The sequence below is a fragment of the Lissotriton helveticus genome, chromosome 2_1, assembly GCF_964261635.1.
Source record: "Lissotriton helveticus chromosome 2_1, aLisHel1.1, whole genome shotgun sequence".
Classification (NCBI taxonomy): domain Eukaryota; kingdom Metazoa; phylum Chordata; class Amphibia; order Caudata; family Salamandridae; genus Lissotriton; species Lissotriton helveticus.
Window position 1 is genome coordinate 1002144005 of NC_136059.1, and position 20930 is coordinate 1002164934.

At 47.1% G+C, this 20930-nt stretch overlaps 1 protein-coding gene across 1 annotated transcript in view; it reads left to right on the forward strand.

Annotated features, from left to right (window-relative positions):
- LOC144818397 (cytochrome P450 1A4-like) overlaps positions 1 to 20930 on the forward strand; it is a 222650-nt gene that overhangs the window by 35644 nt on the left and 166076 nt on the right. The window contains exon 2 of the mRNA XM_078675767.1: positions 1120 to 1951. Coding sequence (XP_078531893.1) covers positions 1136 to 1951 — 816 coding nt within the window. The 5' untranslated portion in view covers positions 1120 to 1135. The remainder of the gene's footprint in view (positions 1 to 1119; positions 1952 to 20930) is intronic.

Here is a 20930-nt window from a genome sequence, read left to right on the forward strand (position 1 = left end):
AGGTTTTAAATGGGACCTGATTTGAATGGGGACTTTGGGTCATGGACGCCAATCCACCAAATTGCCAGAGGTAGCCACATGCCCCTTGACCTTCACTTTCACTCACACATGCATATGCTTATACATACACATGCATTTACACATACACACACACTCACTCACACACTCTACCTACACATGCACACACATTCACACATACACACACTTTTTGTTACATAAACACACTCAAAACTGCACGCACGCACACAACATACATCCATTTACAGTCATTTTTTGTAACTTACCTCAGCTGCCAGGGAAGGCCATATTCCAGCTATTTGTACTCCATTTTTGAATAAACTAATCGCGAATAATAAAATATTATTAATTATTAGTATAATAAAACATTGTCAAAAACCGAGGTGAGAGAATCCTCCCACCGATGTCCATAAGGATGAGCTGCTCCTGTTCCTGCCACTGATTTTGCCACTGCTGACGCTAGGGGTCGCAAAGGCAGTCCCAATGGTCACAAGGGGCATGCCAGGGGTCGCAGGATTGACCCCTAAATGACGTCCATGCTCCGGGTTCTGGTTTGGACCCAGTAATTCTGAGCATATATCTCTGGTGCTGGGACCATATGTTATTCTCCATCCCACGGACCAAAACTCCGCATAGGCTGACTTAAGTGTATGTATACCGGGCAGACATGTTATTTCAAGGATATAGAATACCCACACCTAAATCCTCCTATCTCATAATTTAGACTTTAGAATCAGCTTACCCTAACACCTGGCAAAAAAACAGAAGAAGTGTTCTGTAAGCTCCACACCTTGTTTTTGACATAGGCCTCATAAAAAGTCTGAAAGGCTTGAAAAAAGGTGTGTGTGTGAGAGAGAGAGAGAGAGAGAGAGATAGAGAGAGTGAAAAGAAATACCAATACAATTTCTATTGGTCCACTGGTTACAGTTTTGTTTATGGGGACAGGCATGTTCTGACAGCACATGCTACATATAGTCAGAATGGAAATGTTAATGCTATTTATACATTAAATGTCAACTAACAAACATTCTATACTAAGCATATTGTATATCGAATCATTTTAAATAGTCATAATTTAAAAAGCACCATTTTATGTTTCAGATCGTCTCTCGTAAACATGGCTCTTGAAGTTTCATCATCAGCGGTAACCTATGCCCTGCTTGCCATGGTGATTATCTTTCTCTTCATGAAATTCATGGAAGGTATAAATAGGAAGCATCCATCTCCCCCAGGACCATGGGGGTGGCCAATTGTGGGAAATCTGTTCCAGCTTGGAGAGTATCCGCATCTACCACTTACTCAAATGAGGGCAACATACGGAGATGTAATAAAATTAAAATTAGGGTTTGTACCAGTTGTAGTTCTCAGCGGCTTCGAGACTGTGAAAGAGGCACTGCTGAAAAAAGGAGACACGTTTGCAGGCAGGCCAAAAATGATAACGTTTTCCTTCTTTGCCGGAGGGAAAAGCATGAGCTTCTCGGAAGACGTGGGAGAAAGTTGGAAAGTTCAAAAAAAAATTGCCAAGAATTCTCTAAGAACTTTCGCAACGTCCGAAGCAAAATCATCCACTTTTTCTTGCCTTCTTGAAGAACATGTCTCTGATGAAGCTTCTGAACTAGTAAAGATGTTTTTAGGACTGTCGTCTAAGGCCAAGAGTTTCAATCCACTCAGTTCTGTTTTAAGTGCAGTTGGCAATGTTGTATGCGCCCTTTGTTTTGGAAAAAGGTATGACCATAATGATGCAGAATTCATTCACCTACTCAAACTAAATTCTGATTTCTTAAAAGCTGCGAGTGCCACCAATCCTGCAGATTACATACCTGGTTTGCGCTATCTTCCCTCTCCTGCTATTAAGTCGGCACGTACTTTTTATGCAAACTTCAACAATTTCATTGCCAAATGTGTAAAGGAACATTATTCAACTTATGACAAGGTAAGAACTACCCATGTCCCTGTTATCCTTCATACAGTGTCTTCTCTTCTGTACTAGATGCCCATTTACAAAATTCTCATTTCACTACGTCTCATTGGCACTCCCTATCTCTTCACTCTAACTTTCAAATTCACCGTTGCCTCCCGCTATCACCATCACCCACCATCAAGTCCATTGGTGTTCTAAACAATAAAAATGGCTGCACACAACAGCTTGCTTGCTTTTGGTGTCAAATCCATGTGCAAGCCAAACTTTGGGATGCTGTGGTACACCCTTTCCCTAAAGACAATTTGAATTTGAACCATTAAAGAAAGGTACAACTGTGGATATTGAAGGGGATATCATTCGAAACGTTGGGACTGGTGTCGAAGCGTTTTGATTACAGGTTGAGTGTATATTTAAGACTTTTAGTCAAATGAGCATTTGAGATAAGTGGATTTAGGAAGTACAAGACCTTTCATCAACAGTCATTTTATTCGGTCGTTGGCCATAAAAGTACAATATGCCCATCAACTCATACATTCTATTGTCCAAAGTTGAACGGGAGATAAAGTGCAATAACGAATTCAGAAAGCACATATACATCTAATTTCATACAAAAAATATAAATGATAAAACAATAAAACATAGCCTGTTCATAGGCCTAATTAAAACTAATCATTGTTACAAATTCAAAGCCCACTAATGGGTTCTCCTCGCATCACGTGGCCCGTACTGTAACTAATCACATGGTCCTGGTCCCTCTGAGTCCCCGAAACATAGAACAACCTGCATCACAAACATGTACAAATCCACTAGGAGTACTATGTAACTATTTAATACGAAAAGGTTTAGCAATAAAATGCAACATTAACAATCTCCTCCTCTTAGCAGTAGATTCCTCCTTCTGCCCCAAATATGGCCCATGAACTCTGCACCTGAACAAGCAATATCTTGTCTAGAATCAGATCTTATTATACGCAGGACTTCAGTGTGGGCTCGGGTCCCCAGCTGTTTACATAGGGGTATAGCTCACTTAGTTCTGGGGTGAAAATAGGCAGGGCAGGCAAAGAATAGGTGCGCTGGAGAATCGAGTGATGCAGTCCATAGAGGGCAGAACCGTGTAGCTACGCTAGTATTGCGCCATGAGCCAGTGCAAACGTTGAGTGGAAGCGTGCCAAACCTGAACTGCATATACAGCTTCCTGTCCAGTGGGATTTGAAGGATATCTAAGAAAGGTTCTTAGAGGGAAATGGACTTAAAGTCTGTAAAATCCTTACTTTACTGGCCCTTATTAGATTTAGCAGCGACTTGGAGGGAGACCCAGCGCTGCAGTTTCTTTTCAGTTTTGGAGGAGATTGATACGAGGTCCCTATGCTCTAACAGATCCCCTGGCCCAATGTCAGCTAGCAGATGCTTTAAATTCTTTAGTCACCCTAGTTTGGTCTATTTGTCTAGTGAAATAACTTCTTCAAGTGCCTTGGCATAGGAGTTTAGCTCAGGAGTTGACCATATTCTCCGGTAGAATAGCACAGGACGGAGCTTTGCCTTGTCGACAATGGATTTCTTGCCCAGGTCTAACTTTAGGGGATGAAGAGGGGTACTCTGGGAAGTTGGACTAGACTCCTCAGAAATGTATTCTCAGCCCAAGAAAGGTCATCCATCCTGTCAAACCCCAACTGCTCAGCTCAATAGAGGGCGGCACTTACTTTAGAGGCACCGCCACTGGTTTGCTATGGGAGGAGCTCTGTTCCTTACTTATAGCCCTAGCTACTTGAGAACATTTCAAAGAGGATTTAGCCACTTGGTGCTTCCACGAAATGGTCTCAGAGAGGGTTATTCCCAAATATTCAAAGGTGGTTGCCCTCTCCAGTAAGTTACCGCCCAGAGATGGTCTGCCCTTATAGGACTTATGGGGGTTGATCATTAAAAACATAGTTTTAAAGGTGTTGATCTCGAGACCATGCTTTTCAGATAAATCTTTAAAATGGGAGAGCAGTTTCTGTAATCCCCCACGAGTTTTTGACACCAGCAGGATGTCCTCCGTGAACAGACGTGTCGCGATCCTATCACCTCCCAGCATTGGGGCACCGGAAGGATCCTGCTGTAAAAAAATTGAACAACACTGTTCATTTATAATGAAAACAGTGTGGGAGCTAAGATGCATCCTTGGTGGATAACCCTATTGACAGGTATGGGATCAGTAAACTGCCCTTTTTTTCTGCAATGGATTTTTGCAAAGTTTGCATTATGAAGGCGAATTACCATATAGTAATGGGTTATCAGTGTCCCTACTTTGGTTGGAAACACGTTTGGTGTTTTTGGGTACCCCTCACACACCAACAGGCCCCTTGGTGTCATGCTTCATCATCGAGGTCATCGTATCCCTATACGGGATACGGCGTGCTGCGACCAACGATTACGCGGGAGCACTTCTTGACTATGTGTGGTGTATTGTGAGGGATTTTTTCTATATATATGTGAGTGCTGTGGTGGGGTTTAGGATAGTGAGTGGAGATTTAAAAAGGACCTGACTCGTGGGGTTGCAAAAAAACTATAATTGGTCCCCGAGTTGGTACTATTAAAAAGGGTACATGAGGAGGTGTGGCGTAGTTTTATGTGCACAACAAGGGGTGGTGAGGGACAGAGTCTCTGAATTAAGCAGAATACTTTCACCCAGTCAAGAGATCAGGGCTAGATCCAACACCGTTTTTTAGCTCACTGCACCATCCCAGTTTCAGAACCTGGCTGTATGCAAATTAGTCTGTTCCTGTCCCAGTGCATGATGGGAACAGGACAAACCAAACTACAAAAGCCAATTCTTACACTGGGAAGGAAACAAGCTTCCGGGGACCGGTTTCTGGCATTGCAGCCGTCTTCGGCCCGGCTTGCTTGAATCCTGATGGTGCAATGAGCAAGGGACTCATGTCTGAGTATACCCTTCCACACTTAGGGTGGACAAAAATATTTACAACAAGGGGTGCTGAGGGACAGAGTCTCTGAATTAAGCAGAATACTCTCACCCAGTCAAGAGATCAGGGCTAGATCCAACACCGTTTTTTAGCTCACTGCACCATCCCAGTTTCAGAACCTGGCTGTATGCAAATTAGTCTGTTCCTGTCCCAGTGCATGATGGGAACAGGACAAACCAAACTACAAAAGCCAATTCTTACACTGGGAAGGAAACAAGCTTCCGGGGACCGGTTTCTGGCATTACAGCCATCTTCGGCCCGGCTTGCTTGAATCCTGATGGTGCAATGAGCAAGGGACTCATGTCTGAGTATACCCTTCCACGCTTAGGGTGGACAAAAATATTTACAACAAGGGGTGGTGAGGGACAGAGTCTCTGAATTAAGCAGAATACTCTCACCCAGTCAAGAGATCAGGGCTAGATCCAACACCGTTTTTTAGCTCACTGCACCATCCCAGTTTCAGAACCTGGCTGTATGCAAATTAGTCTGTTCCTGTCCCAGTGCATGATGAGAACAGGACAAACCAAACTACAAAAGCCAATTCTTACACTGGGAAGGAAACAAGCTTCCGGGGACCGGTTTCTGGCATTACAGCCGTCTTCGGCCCGGCTTGCTTGAATCCTGATGGTGCAATGAGCAATGGACTCATGTCTGAGTATACCCTTCCACGCTTAGGGTGGACAAAAATATTTACAACAAGGGGTGGTGAGGGACAGAGTCTCTGAATTAAGCAGAATACTCTCACCCAGTCAAGAGATCAGGGCTAGATCCAACACCGTTTTTTAGCTCACTGCACCATCCCAGTTTCAGAACCTGGCTGTATGCAAATTAGTCTGTTCCTGTCCCAGTGCATGATGGGAACAGGACAAACCAAACTACAAAAGCCAATTCTTACACTGGGAAGGAAACAAGCTTCCGGGGACCGGTTTCTGGCATTACAGCCGTCTTCGGCCCGGCTTGCTTGAATCCTGATGGTGCAATGAGCAAGGGACTCATGTCTGAGTATACCCTTCCACGCTTAGGGTGGACAAAAATATTTACAACAAGGGGTGGTGAGGGACAGAGTCTCTGAATTAAGCAGAATACTCTCACCCAGTCAAGAGATCAGGGCTAGATCCAACACCGTTTTTTAGCTCACTGCACCATCCCAGTTTCAGAACCTGGCTGTATGCAAATTAGTCTGTTCCTGTCCCAGTGCATGATGGGAACAGGACAAACCAAACTACAAAAGCCAATTCTTACACTGGGAAGGAAACAAGCTTCCGGGGACCGGTTTCTGGCATTACAGCCGTCTTCGGCCCGACTTGCTTGAATCCTGATGGTGCAATGAGCAAGGGACTCATGTCTGAGTATACCCTTCCACGCTTAGGGTGGACAAAAATATTTACAACAAGGGTTGGTGAGGGACAGAGTCTCTGAATTAAGCAGAATACTCTCACCCAGTCAAGAGATCAGGGCTAGATCCAACACCGTTTTTTAGCTCACTGCACCATCCCAGTTTCAGAACCTGGCTGTATGCAAATTAGTCTGTTCCTGTCCCAGTGCATGATGGTAACAGGACAAACCAAACTACAAAAGCCAATTCTTACACTGGGAAGGAAACAAGCTTCCGGGGACCGGTTTCTGGCATTACAGCCGTCTTCGGCCCGTCTTGCTTGAATCCTGATGGTGCAATGAGCAAGGGACTCATGTCTGAGTATACCCTTCCACGCTTAGGGTGGACAAAAATATTTACAACAAGGGGTGGTGAGGGACAGAGTCTCTGAATTAAGCAGAATACTCTCACCCAGTCAAGAGATCAGGGCTAGATCCAACACCGTTTTTTAGCTCACTGCACCATCCCAGTTTCAGAACCTGGCTGTATGCAAATTAGTCTGTTCCTGTCCCAGTGCATGATGGGAACAGGACAAACCAAACTACAAAAGCCAATTCTTACACTGGGAAGGAAACAAGCTTCCGGGGACCGGGGACCGGTTTCTGGAATTACAGCCGTCTTCGGCCCGGCTTGCTTGAATCCTGATGGTGCAATGAGCAAGGGACTCATGTCTGAGTATACCCTTCCATGCTTAGGGTGGACAAAAATATTTACAACAAGGGGTGGTGGGGGACAGAGTCTCTGAATTAAGCAGAATACTCTCACCCAGTCAAGAGATCAGGGCTAGATCCAACACCGTTTTTTAGCTCACAGCACCATCCCAGTTTCAGAACCTGGCTGTATGCAAATTAGTCTGTTCCTGTCCCAGTGCATGATGGGAACAGGACAAACCAAACTACAAAAGCCAATTCTTACACTGGGAAGGAAACAAGCTTCCGGGGACCGGTTTCTGGCATTACAGCCGTCTTCGGCCCGGCTTGCTTGAATCCTGATGGTGCAATGAGCAAGGGACTCATGTCTGAGTATACCCTTCCACGCTTAGGGTGGACAAAAATATATACAACAAGGGGTGGTGAGGGACAGAGTCTCTGAATTAAGCAGAATACTCTCACCCAGTCAAGAGATCAGGGCTAGATCCAACACCGTTTTTTAGCTCACTGCACCATCCCAGTTTCAGAACCTGGCTGTATGCAAATTAGTCTGTTCCTGTCCCAGTGCATGATGGGAACAGGACAAACCAAACTATAAAAGCCAATTCTTACACTGGGAAGGAAACAAGCTTCCGGGGACCGGTTTCTGCCATTACTGCCGTCTTCGGCCCGGCTTGCTTGAATCCTGATGGTGCAATGAGCAAGGGACTCATGTCTGAGTATACCCTTCCACGCTTAGGGTGGACAAAAATATTTACAGCAAGGGGTGGTAAGGGACAGAGTCTCTGAATTGAGCAGAATACTCTCACCCAGTGAAGAGATCAGGGCTAGATCCAACACCGTTTTTTAGCTCACTGCACCATCCCAGTTTCAGAACCTGGCTGTATGCAAATTAGTCTGTTCCTGTCCCAGTGCATGATGGGAACAGGACAAACCAAACTACAAAAGCCAATTCTTACACTGGGAAGGAAACAAGCTTCCGGGGACCGGTTTCTGGCATTACAGCCGTCTTCGGCCCGGCTTGCTTGAATCCTGATGGTGCAATGAGCAAGGGACTCATGTCTGAGTATACCCTTCCACGCTTAGGGTGGACAAAAATATATACAACAAGGGGTGGTGAGGGACAGAGTCTCTGAATTAAGCAGAATACTCTCACCCAGTCAAGAGATCAGGGCTAGATCCAACACCGTTTTTTAGCTCACTGCACCATCCCAGTTTCAGAACCTGGCTGTATGCAAATTAGTCTGTTCCTGTCCCAGTGCATGATGGGAACAGGACAAACCAAACTATAAAAGCCAATTCTTACACTGGGAAGGAAACAAGCTTCCGGGGACCGGTTACTGCCATTACTGCCGTCTTCGGCCCGGCTTGCTTGAATCCTGATGGTGCAATGAGCAAGGGACTCATGTCTGAGTATACCCTTCCACGCTTAGGGTGGACAAAAATATTTACAACAAGGGGTGGTAAGGGACAGAGTCTCTGAATTGAGCAGAATACTCTCACCCAGTGAAGAGATCAGGGCTAGATCCAACACCGTTTTTTAGCTCACTGCACCATCCCAGTTTCAGAACCTGGCTGTATGCAAATTAGTCTGTTCCTGTCCCAGTGCATGATGGGAACAGGACAAACCAAACTACAAAAGCCAATTCTTACACTGGGAAGGAAACAAGCTTCCGGGGACCGGTTTCTGGCATTACAGCCGTCTTCGACCCGGCTTGCTTGAATCCTGATGGTGCAATGAGCAAGGGACTCATGTCTGAGTATACCCTTCCACGCTTAGGGTGGACAAAAATAGTTACAACAAGGGGTGGTGAGGGACAGAGTCTCTGAATTAAGCAGAATACTCTCACCCAGTCAAGAGATCAGGGCTAGATCCAACACCGTTTTTTAGCTCACTGCACCATCCCAGTTTCAGAACCTGGCTGTATGCAAATTAGTCTGTTCCTGTCCCAGTGCATGATGGGAAAAGGACAAACCAAACTACAAAAGCCAATTCTTACACTGGGAGGAAACAAGCTTCCGGGGACCGGTTTCTGGCATTACAGCCGTCTTCGGCCCGGCTTGCTTGAATCTTGATGGTGCAATGAGCAAGGGACTCATGTCTGAGTACACCCTTCCACGCTTAGGGTGGACAAAAATATTTACAACAAGGGGTGGTGAGGGACAGAGTCTCTGAATTAAGCAGAATACTCTCACCCAGTCAAGAGATCAGGGCTAGATCCAACACCGTTTTTTAGCTCACTGCACCATCCCAGTTTCAGAACCTGGCTGTATGCAAATTAGTCTGTTCCTGTCCCAGTGCATGATGGGAACAGGACAAACCAAACTACAAAAGCCAATTCTTACACTGGGAAGGAAACAAGCTTCCGGGGACCGGTTTCTGGCATTACAGCCGTCTTCGGCCCGACTTCCTTGAATCCTGATGGTGCAATGAGCAAGGGACTCATGTCTGAGTATACCCTTCCACGCTTAGGGTGGACAAAAATATTTACAACAAGGGGTGGTGAGGGACAGAGTCTCTGAATTAAGCAGAATACTCTCACCCAGTCAAGAGATCAGGGCTAGATCCAACACCGTTTTTTAGCTCACTGCACCATCCCAGTTTCAGAACCTGGCTGTATGCAAATTAGTCTGTTCCTGTCCCAGTGCATGATGGGAACAGGACAAACCAAACCACAAAAGCCAATTCTTACACTGGGAAGGAAACAAGCTTCCGGGGACCGGTTTCTGGCATTACAGCCGTCTTCGGCCCGGCTTGCTTGAATCCTGATGGTGCAATGAGCAAGGGACTCATGTCTGAGTATACCCTTCCACGCTTAGGGTGGACAAAAATATTTACAACAAGGGGTGGTGAGGGACAGAGTCTCTGAATTAAGCAGAATACTCTCACCCAGTCAAGAGATCAGGGCTAGATCCAACACCGTTTTTTAGCTCACTGCACCATCCCAGTTTCAGAACCTGGCTGTATGCAAATTAGTCTGTTCCTGTCCCAGTGCATGATGGGAACAGGACAAACCAAACTACAAAAGCCAATTCTTACACTGGGAAGGAAACAAGCTTCCGGGGACCGGGGACCGGTTTCTGGCATTACAGCCGTCTTCGGCCCGGCTTGCTTGAATCCTGATGGTGCAATGAGCAAGGGACTCATGTCTGAGTATACCCTTCCACGCTTAGGGTGGACAAAAATATTTACAACAAGGGGTGGTGGGGGACAGAGTCTCTGAATTAAGCAGAATACTCTCACCCAGTCAAGAGATCAGGGCTAGATCCAACACCGTTTTTTAGCTCACAGCACCATCCCAGTTTCAGAACCTGGCTGTATGCAAATTAGTCTGTTCCTTTCCCAGTGCATGATGGGAACAGGACAAACCAAACTACAAAAGCCAATTCTTACACTGGGAAGGAAACAAGCTTCCGGGGACCGGTTTCTGGCATTACAGCCGTCTTCGGCCCGGCTTGCTTGAATCCTGATGGTGCAATGAGCAAGGGACTCATGTCTGAGTATACCCTTCCACGCTTAGGGTGGACAAAAATATTTACAACAAGGGGTGGTGAGGGACAGAGTCTCTGAATTAAGCAGAATACTCTCACCCAGTCAAGAGATCAGGGCTAGATCCAACACCGTTTTTTAGCTCACTGCACCATCCCAGTTTCAGAACCTGGCTGTATGCAAATTAGTCTGTTCCTGTCCCAGTGCATGATGGGAACAGGACAAACCAAACTATAAAAGCCAATTCTTTCACTGGGAAGGAAACAAGCTTCCGGGGACCGATTTCTGCCATTACAGCCGTCTTCGGCCCGGCTTGCTTGAATCCTGATGGTGCAATGAGCAAGGGACTCATGTCTGAGTATACCCTTCCACGCTTAGGGTGGACAAAAATATTTACAACCAGGGGTGGTGAGGGACAGAGTCTCTGAATTAAGCAGAATACTCTCACCCAGTTAAGAGATCAGGGCTAGAAACAACACCGTTTTTTAGCTCACTGCACCATCCCAGTTTCAGAACCTGGCTGTATGCAAATTAGTCTGTTCCTGTCCCAGTGCATGATGGGAACAGGACAAACCAAACTACAAAAGCCAATTCTTACACTGGGAAGGAAACAAGCTTCCGGGGACCGGTTTCTGGCATTACAGCCGTCTTCGGCCCGGCTTGCTTGAATCCTGATGGTGCAATGAGCAAGGGACTCATGTCTGAGTATACCCTTCCACGCTTAGGGTGGACAAAAATAGTTACAACAAGGGGTGGTGAGGGACAGAGTCTCTGAATTAAGCAGAATACTCTCACCCAGTCAAGAGATCAGGGCTAGATCTAACACCGTTTTTTAGCTCACTGCACCATCCCAGTTTCAGAACCTGGCTGTATGCAAATTAGTCTGTTCCTGTCCCAGTGCATGATGGGAACAGGACAAACCAAACTACAAAAGCCAATTCTTACACTGGGAAGGAAACAAGCTTCCGGGGATCGGTTTCTGGCATTGCAGCCGTCTTCGGCCCGGCTTGCTTGAATCCTGATGGTGCAATGAGCAAGGGACTCATGTCTGAGTATACCCTTCCACGCTTAGGGTGGACAAAAATATTTACAACAAGGGGTGGTGAGGGACAGAGTCTCTGAATTAAGCAGAATGCTCTCACCCAGTCAAGAGATCAGGGCTAGATCCAACACCGTTTTTTAGCTCACTGCACCATCCCAGTTTCAGAACCTGGCTGTATGCAAATTCGTCTGTTCCTGTCCCAGTGCATGATGGGAACAGGACAAACCAAACTACAAAAGCCAATTCTTACACTGGGAAGGAAACAAGCTTCCGGGGACCGGTTTCTGGCATTACAGCCGTCTTCGGCCCGACTTGCTTGAATCCTGATGGTGCAATGAGCAAGGGACTCATGTCTGAGTATACCCTTCCACGCTTAGGGTGGACAAAAATATTTACAACAAGGGGTGGTGAGGGACAGAGTCTCTGAATTAAGCAGAATACTCTCACCCAGTCAAGAGATCAGGGCTAGATCCAACACCGTTTTTTAGCTCACTGCACCATCCCAGTTTCAGAACCTGGCTGTATGCAAATTAGTCTGTTCCTGTCCCAGTGCATGATGGGAACAGGACAAACCACACTACAAAAGCCAATTCTTACACTGGGAAGGAAACAAGCTTCCGGGGACCGGTTTCTGGCATTACAGCCGTCTTCGGCCCGGCTTGCTTGAATCCTGATGGTGCAATGAGCAAGGGACTCATGTCTGAGTATACCCATCCACGCTTAGGGTGGACAAAAATATTTACAACAAGGGGTGGTGAGGGACAGAGTCTCTGAATTAAGCAGAATACCCTCACCCAGTCAAGAGATCAGGGCTAGATCCAACACCGTTTTTTAGCTCACTGCACCATCCCAGTTTCAGAACCTGGCTGTATGCAAATTAGTCTGTTCCTGTCCCAGTGCATGATGGGAACAGGACAAACCAAACTACAAAAGCCAATTCTTACACTGGGAAGGAAACAAGCTTCCGGGGACCGGGGACCGGTTTCTGGCATTACAGCCGTCTTCGGCCCGGCTTGCTTGAATCCTGATGGTGCAATGAGCAAGGGACTCATGTCTGAGTATACCCTTCCACGCTTAGGGTGGACAAAAATATTTACAACAAGGGGTGGTGGGGGACAGAGTCTCTGAATTAAGCAGAATACTCTCACCCAGTCAAGAGATCAGGGCTAGATCCAACACCGTTTTTTAGCTCACAGCACCATCCCAGTTTCAGAACCTGGCTGTATGCAAATTAGTCTGTTCCTTTCCCAGTGCATGATGGGAACAGGACAAACCAAACTACAAAAGCCAATTCTTACACTGGGAAGGAAACAAGCTTCCGGGGACCGGTTTCTGGCATTACAGCCGTCTTCGGCCCGGCTTGCTTGAATCCTGATGGTGCAATGAGCAAGGGACTCATGTCTGAGTATACCCTTCCACGCTTAGGGTGGACAAAAATATTTACAACAAGGGGTGGTGAGGGACAGAGTCTCTGAATTAAGCAGAATACTCTCACCCAGTCAAGAGATCAGGGCTAGATCCAACACCGTTTTTTAGCTCACTGCACCATCCCAGTTTCAGAACCTGGCTGTATGCAAATTAGTCTGTTCCTGTCCCAGTGCATGATGGGAACAGGACAAACCAAACTACAAAAGCCAATTCTTACACTGGGAAGGAAACAAGCTTCCGGGGACCGGTTTCTGGCATTACAGCCGTCTTCGGCCCGACTTGCTTAAATCCTGATGGTGCAATGAGCAAGGGACTCATGTCTGAGTATACCCTTCCACGCTTAGGGTGGACAAAAATATTTACAACAAGGGGTGGTGAGGGACAGAGTCTCTGAATTAAGCAGAATACTCTCACCCAGTCAAGAGATCAGGGCTAGATCCAACACCGTTTTTTAGCTCACTGCACCATCCCAGTTTCAGAACCTGGCTGTATGCAAATTAGTCTGTTCCTGTCCCAGTGCATGATGGGAACAGGACAAACCAAACTACAAAAGCCAATTCTTACACTGGGAAGGAAACAAGCTTCCGGGGACCGGTTTCTGGCATTACAGCCGTCTTCGGCCCGGCTCGCTTGAATCCTGATGGTGCAATGAGCAAGGGACTCATGTCTGAGTATACCCTTCCACGCTTAGGGTGGACAAAAATATTTACAACAAGGGGTGGTGAGGGACAGAGTCTCTGAATTAAGCAGAATACTCTCACCCAGTCAAGAGATCAGGGCTAGATCCAACACCGTTTTATAGCTCACTGCACCATCCCAGTTTCAGAACCTGGCTGTATGCAAATTAGTCTGTTCCTGTCCCAGTGCATGATGGGAACAGGACAAACCAAACTACAAAAGCCAATTCTTACACTGGGAAGGAAACAAGCTTCCGGGGACCGGGGACCGGTTTCTGGCATTACAGCCGTCTTCGGCCCGGCTTGTTTGAATCCTGATGGTGCAATGAGCAAGGGACTCATGTCTGAGTATACCCTTCCACGCTTAGGGTGGACAAAAATATTTACAACAAGGGGTGGTGGGGGACAGAGTCTCTGAATCAAGCAGAATACTCTCACCCAGTCAAGAGATCAGGGCTAGATCCAACACCGTTTTTTAGCTCACTGCACCATCCCAGTTTCAGAACCTGGCTGTATGCAAATTAGTCTGTTTCTGTCCCAGTGCATGATAGGAACAGGACAAACCAAACTACAAAAGCCAATTCTTACACTGGGAAGGAAACAAGCTTCCGGGGACCGGTTTCTGGCATTACAGCCGTCTTCGGCCCGACTTGCTTAAATCCTGATGGTGCAATGAGCAAGGGACTCATGTCTGAGTATACCCTTCCACGCTTAGGGTGGACAAAAATATTTACAACAAGGGGTGGTGAGGGACAGAGTCTCTGAATTAAGCAGAATACTCTCACCCAGTCAAGAGATCAGGGCTAGATCCAACACCGTTTTTTAGCTCACTGCACCATCCCAGTTTCAGAACCTGGCTGTATGCAAATTAGTCTGTTCCTGTCCCAGTGCATGATGGGAACAGGACAAACCAAACTACAAAAGCCAATTCTTACACTGGGAAGGAAACAAGCTTCCGGGGACCGGTTTCTGGCATTACAGCCGTCTTCGGCCCGGCTCGCTTGAATCCTGATGGTGCAATGAGCAAGGGACTCATGTCTGAGTATACCCTTCCACGCTTAGGGTGGACAAAAATATTTACAACAAGGGGTGGTGAGGGACAGAGTCTCTGAATTAAGCAGAATACTCTCACCCAGTCAAGAGATCAGGGCTAGATCCAACACCGTTTTTTAGCTCACTGCACCATCCCAGTTTCAGAACCTGGCTGTATGCAAATTAGTCTGTTCCTGTCCCAGTGCGTGATGGGAACAGGACAAACCAAACTACAAAAGCCAATTCTTACACTGGGAAGGAAACAAGCTTCCGGGGACCGGTTTCTGGCATTACAGCCGTCTTCGGCCCGACTTGCTTAAATCCTGATGGTGCAATGAGCAAGGGACTCATGTCTGAGTATACCCTTCCACGCTTAGGGTGGACAAAAATATTTACAACAAGGGGTGGTGAGGGACAGAGTCTCTGAATTAGGCAGAATATTCTCACCCAGTCAAGAGATCAGGGCTAGATCCAACACCGTTTTTTAGCTCACTGCACCATCCCAGTTTCAGAACCTGGCTGTATGCAAATTAGTCTGTTCCTGTCCCAATGCATGATGGGAACAGGACAAACCAAACTACAAAAGCCAATTCTTACACTGGGAAGGAAACAAGATTCCGGGGACCGGTTTCTGGCATTACAGCCGTCTTCGGCCCGGCTCGCTTGAATCCTGATGGTGCAATGAGCAAGGGACTCATGTCTGAGTATACCCTTCCACGCTTAGGGTGGACAAACATATTTACAACAAGGGGTGGTGAGGGACAGAGTCTCTGAATTAAGCAGAATACTCTCACCCAGTCAAGAGATCAGGGCTAGATCCAACACCGTTTTTTAGCTCACTGCACCATCCCAGTTTCAGAACCTGGCTGTATGCAAATTAGTCTGTTCCTGTCCCAGTGCATGATGGGAACAGGACAAACCAAACTACAAAAGCCAATTCTTACACTGGGAAGGAAACAAGATTCCGGGGACCGGTTTCTGGCATTACAGCCGTCTTCGGCCCGGCTCGCTTGAATCCTGATGGTGCAATGAGCAAGGGACTCATGTCTGAGTATACCCTTCCACGCTTAGGGTGGACAAAAATATTTACAACAAGGGGTGGTGAGGGACAGAGTCTCTGAATTAAGCAGAATACTCTCACCCAGTCAAGAGATCAGGGCTAGATCCAACACCGTTTTTTAGCTCACTGCACCATCCCAGTTTCAGAACCTGGCTGTATGCAAATTAGTCTGTTCCTGTCCCAGTGCATGATGGGAACAGGATAAACCAAACTACAAAAGCCAATTCTTACACTGGGAAGGAAACAAGCTTCCGGGGACCGGTTTCTGGCATTACAGCCGTCTTCGGCCCGGCTTGCTTGAATCCTGATGGTGCAATGAGCAAGGGACTCATGTCTGAGTATACCCTTCCACGCTTAGGGTGGACAAAAATATTTACAACAAGGGGTGGTGAGGGACAGAGTCTCTGAATTAAGCAGAATACTCTCACCCAGTCAAGAGATCAGGGCTAGATCCAACACCGTTTTTTAGCTCACTGCACCATCCCAGTTTCAGAACCTGGCTGTATGCAAATTAGTCTGTTCCTGTCCCAGTGCATGATGGGAACAGGACAAACCAAACTACAAAAGCCAATTCTTACACTGGGAAGGAAACAAGCTTCCGGGGACCGGTTTCTGGCATTACAGCCGTCTTCGGCCCGACTTGCTTAAATCCTGATGGTGCAATGAGCAAGGGACTCATGTCTGAGTATACCCTTCCACGCTTAGGGTGGACAAAAATATTTACAACAAGGGGTGGTGAGGGACAGAGTCTCTGAATTAAGCAGAATACTCTCACCCAGTCAAGAGATCAGGGCTAGATCCAACACCGTTTTTTAGCTCACTGCACCATCCCAGTTTCAGAACCTGGCTGTATGCAAATTAGTCTGTTCCTGTCCCAGTGCATGATGGGAACAGGACAAACCAAACTACAAAAGCCAATTCTTACACTGGGAAGGAAACAAGCTTCCGGGGACCGGTTTCTGGCATTACAGCCGTCTTCGGCCCGGCTCGCTTGAATCCTGATGGTGCAATGAGCAAGGGACTCATGTCTGAGTATACCCTTCCACGCTTAGGGTGGACAAAAATATTTACAACAAGGGGTGGTGAGGGACAGAGTCTCTGAATTAAGCAGAATACTCTCACCCAGTCAAGAGATCAGGGCTAGATCCAACACCGTTTTATAGCTCACTGCACCATCCCAGTTTCAGAACCTGGCTGTATGCAAATTAGTCTGTTCCTGTCCCAGTGCATGATGGGAACAGGACAAACCAAACTACAAAAGCCAATTCTTACACTGGGAAGGAAACAAGCTTCCGGGGACCGGGGACCGGTTTCTGGCATTACAGCCGTCTTCGGCCCGGCTTGTTTGAATCCTGATGGTGCAATGAGCAAGGGACTCATGTCTGAGTATACCCTTCCACGCTTAGGGTGGACAAAAATATTTACAACAAGGGGTGGTGGGGGACAGAGTCTCTGAATCAAGCAGAATACTCTCACCCAGTCAAGAGATCAGGGCTAGATCCAACACCGTTTTTTAGCTCACTGCACCATCCCAGTTTCAGAACCTGGCTGTATGCAAATTAGTCTGTTTCTGTCCCAGTGCATGATAGGAACAGGACAAACCAAACTACAAAAGCCAATTCTTACACTGGGAAGGAAACAAGCTTCCGGGGACCGGTTTCTGGCATTACAGCCGTCTTCGGCCCGACTTGCTTAAATCCTGATGGTGCAATGAGCAAGGGACTCATGTCTGAGTATACCCTTCCACGCTTAGGGTGGACAAAAATATTTACAACAAGGGGTGGTGAGGGACAGAGTCTCTGAATTAAGCAGAATACTCTCACCCAGTCAAGAGATCAGGGCTAGATCCAACACCGTTTTTTAGCTCACTGCACCATCCCAGTTTCAGAACCTGGCTGTATGCAAATTAGTCTGTTCCTGTCCCAGTGCATGATGGGAACAGGACAAACCAAACTACAAAAGCCAATTCTTACACTGGGAAGGAAACAAGCTTCCGGGGACCGGTTTCTGGCATTACAGCCGTCTTCGGCCCGGCTCGCTTGAATCCTGATGGTGCAATGAGCAAGGGACTCATGTCTGAGTATACCCTTCCACGCTTAGGGTGGACAAAAATATTTACAACAAGGGGTGGTGAGGGACAGAGTCTCTGAATTAAGCAGAATACTCTCACCCAGTCAAGAGATCAGGGCTAGATCCAACACCGTTTTTTAGCTCACTGCACCATCCCAGTTTCAGAACCTGGCTGTATGCAAATTAGTCTGTTCCTGTCCCAGTGCGTGATGGGAACAGGACAAACCAAACTACAAAAGCCAATTCTTACACTGGGAAGGAAACAAGCTTCCGGGGACCGGTTTCTGGCATTACAGCCGTCTTCGGCCCGACTTGCTTAAATCCTGATGGTGCAATGAGCAAGGGACTCATGTCTGAGTATACCCTTCCACGCTTAGGGTGGACAAAAATATTTACAACAAGGGGTGGTGAGGGACAGAGTCTCTGAATTAGGCAGAATATTCTCACCCAGTCAAGAGATCAGGGCTAGATCCAACACCGTTTTTTAGCTCACTGCACCATCCCAGTTTCAGAACCTGGCTGTATGCAAATTAGTCTGTTCCTGTCCCAATGCATGATGGGAACAGGACAAACCAAACTACAAAAGCCAATTCTTACACTGGGAAGGAAACAAGATTCCGGGGACCGGTTTCTGGCATTACAGCCGTCTTCGGCCCGGCTCGCTTGAATCCTGATGGTGCAATGAGCAAGGGACTCATGTCTGAGTATACCCTTCCACGCTTAGGGTGGACAAACATATTTACAACAAGGGGTGGTGAGGGACAGAGTCTCTGAATTAAGCAGAATACTCTCACCCAGTCAAGAGATCAGGGCTAGATCCAACACCGTTTTTTAGCTCACTGCACCATCCCAGTTTCAGAACCTGGCTGTATGCAAATTAGTCTGTTCCTGTCCCAGTGCATGATGGGAACAGGACAAACCAAACTACAAAAGCCAATTCTTACACTGGGAAGGAAACAAGATTCCGGGGACCGGTTTCTGGCATTACAGCCGTCTTCGGCCCGGCTCGCTTGAATCCTGATGGTGCAATGAGCAAGGGACTCATGTCTGAGTATACCCTTCCACGCTTAGGGTGGACAAAAATATTTACAACAAGGGGTGGTGAGGGACAGAGTCTCTGAATTAAGCAGAATACTCTCACCCAGTCAAGAGATCAGGGCTAGATCCAACACCGTTTTTTAGCTCACTGCACCATCCCAGTTTCAGAACCTGGCTGTATGCAAATTAGTCTGTTCCTGTCCCAGTGTATGATGGGAACAGGACAAACCAAACTACAAAAGCCAATTCTTACACTGGGAAGGAAACAAGCTTCCGGGGACCGGGGACCGGTTTCTGGCATTACAGCCGTCTTCGGCCCGGCTTGTTTGAATCCTGATGGTGCAATGAGCAAGGGACTCATGTCTGAGTATACCCTTCCACGCTTAGGGTGGACAAAAATATTTACAACAAGGGGTGGTGGGGGACAGAGTCTCTGAATTAAGCAGAATACTCTCACCCAGTCAAGAGATCAGGGCTAGATCCAACACCGTTTTTTAGCTCACTGCACCATCCCAGTTTCAGAACCTGGCTGTATGCAAATTAGTCTGTTCCTGTCCCAGTGCATGATGGGAACAGGACAAACCAAACTACAAAAGCCAATTCTTACACTGGGAAGGAAACAAGCTTCCGGGGACCGGTTTCTGGCATTACAGCCGTCTTCGGCCCGACTTGCTTAAATCCTGATGGTGCAATGAGCAAGGGACTCATGTCTGAGTATACCCTTCCACGCTTAGGGTGGACAAAAATATTTACAACAAGGGGTGGTGAGGGACAGAGTCTCTGAATTAAGCAGAATACTCTCACCCAGTCAAGAGATCAGGGCTAGATCCAACACCGTTTTTTAGCTCACTGCACCATCCCAGTTTCAGAACCTGGCTGTATGCAAATTAGTCTGTTCCTGTCCCAGTGCATGATGGGAACAGGACAAACCAAACTACAAAAGCCAATTCTTACACTGGGAAGGAAACAAGCTTCCGGGGACCGGTTTCTGGCATTACAGCCGTCTTCGGCCCGGCTTGTTTGAATCCTGATGGTGCAATGAGCAAGGGACTCATGTCTGAGTATACCCTTCCACGCTTAGGGTGGACAAAAATATTTACAACAAGGGGTGGTGGGGGACAGAGTCTCTGAATTAAGCAGAATACTCTCACCCAGTCAAGAGATCAGGGCTAGATCCAACACCGTTTTTTAGCTCACAGCACCATCCCAGTTTCAGAACCTGGCTGTATGCAAATTAGTCTGTTCCTGTCCCAGTGCATGATGGGAACAGGACAAACCAAACTACAAAAGCCAATTCTTACACTGGGAAGGAAACAAGCTTCCGGGGACCGGTTTCTGTCATTACAGCCGTCTTCGGCCCGGCTTGCTTGAATCCTGATGGTGCAATGAGCAAGGGACTCATGTCTGAGTATGCCCTTCCACGCTTAGGGTGGACAAAAATATTTACAACAAGGGGTGGTGAGGGACAGAGTCTCTGAATTAAGCAGGATACTCTCACCCAGTCAAGAGATCAGGGCTAGATCCAACACCGTTTTTTAGCTCACTGCACCATCCCAGTTTCAGAACCTGGCTGTATGCAAATTAGTCTGTTCCTGTCCCAGTGCATGATGGGAACAGGACAAACCAAACTATAAAAGCCAATTCTTACACTGGGAAGGAAACAAGCTTCCGGGGACCGGTTTCTGCCATTACAGCCGTCTTCGGCCCGGCTTGCTTGAATCCTGATGGTGCAATGAGCAAGGGACTCATGTCTGAGTATACCCTTCCACGCTTAGGGTGGACAAAAATATTTACAACAAGGGGTGGTGAGGGACAGAGTCTCTGAATTAAGCAGAATACTCTCACCCAGTGAAGAGATCAGGGCTAGATCCAACACCGTTTTTTAGCTCACTGCACCATCCCAGTTTCAGAACCTGGCTGTATGCAAATTAGTCTGTTCCTGTCCCAGTGCATGATGGGAACAGGACAAACCAAACTACAAAAGCCAATTCTTACACTGGGAAGGAAACAAGCTTTCGGGGACTGGTTTCTGGCATTGCAGCCGTCTTCGGCCCGGCTTGCTTGAATCCTGAGGGTGCAATGAGCAAGGGACTCATGTCTGAGTATACCCTTCCACGCTTAGGGTGGACAAAAATATTTACAACAAGGGGTGGTGAGGGACAGAGT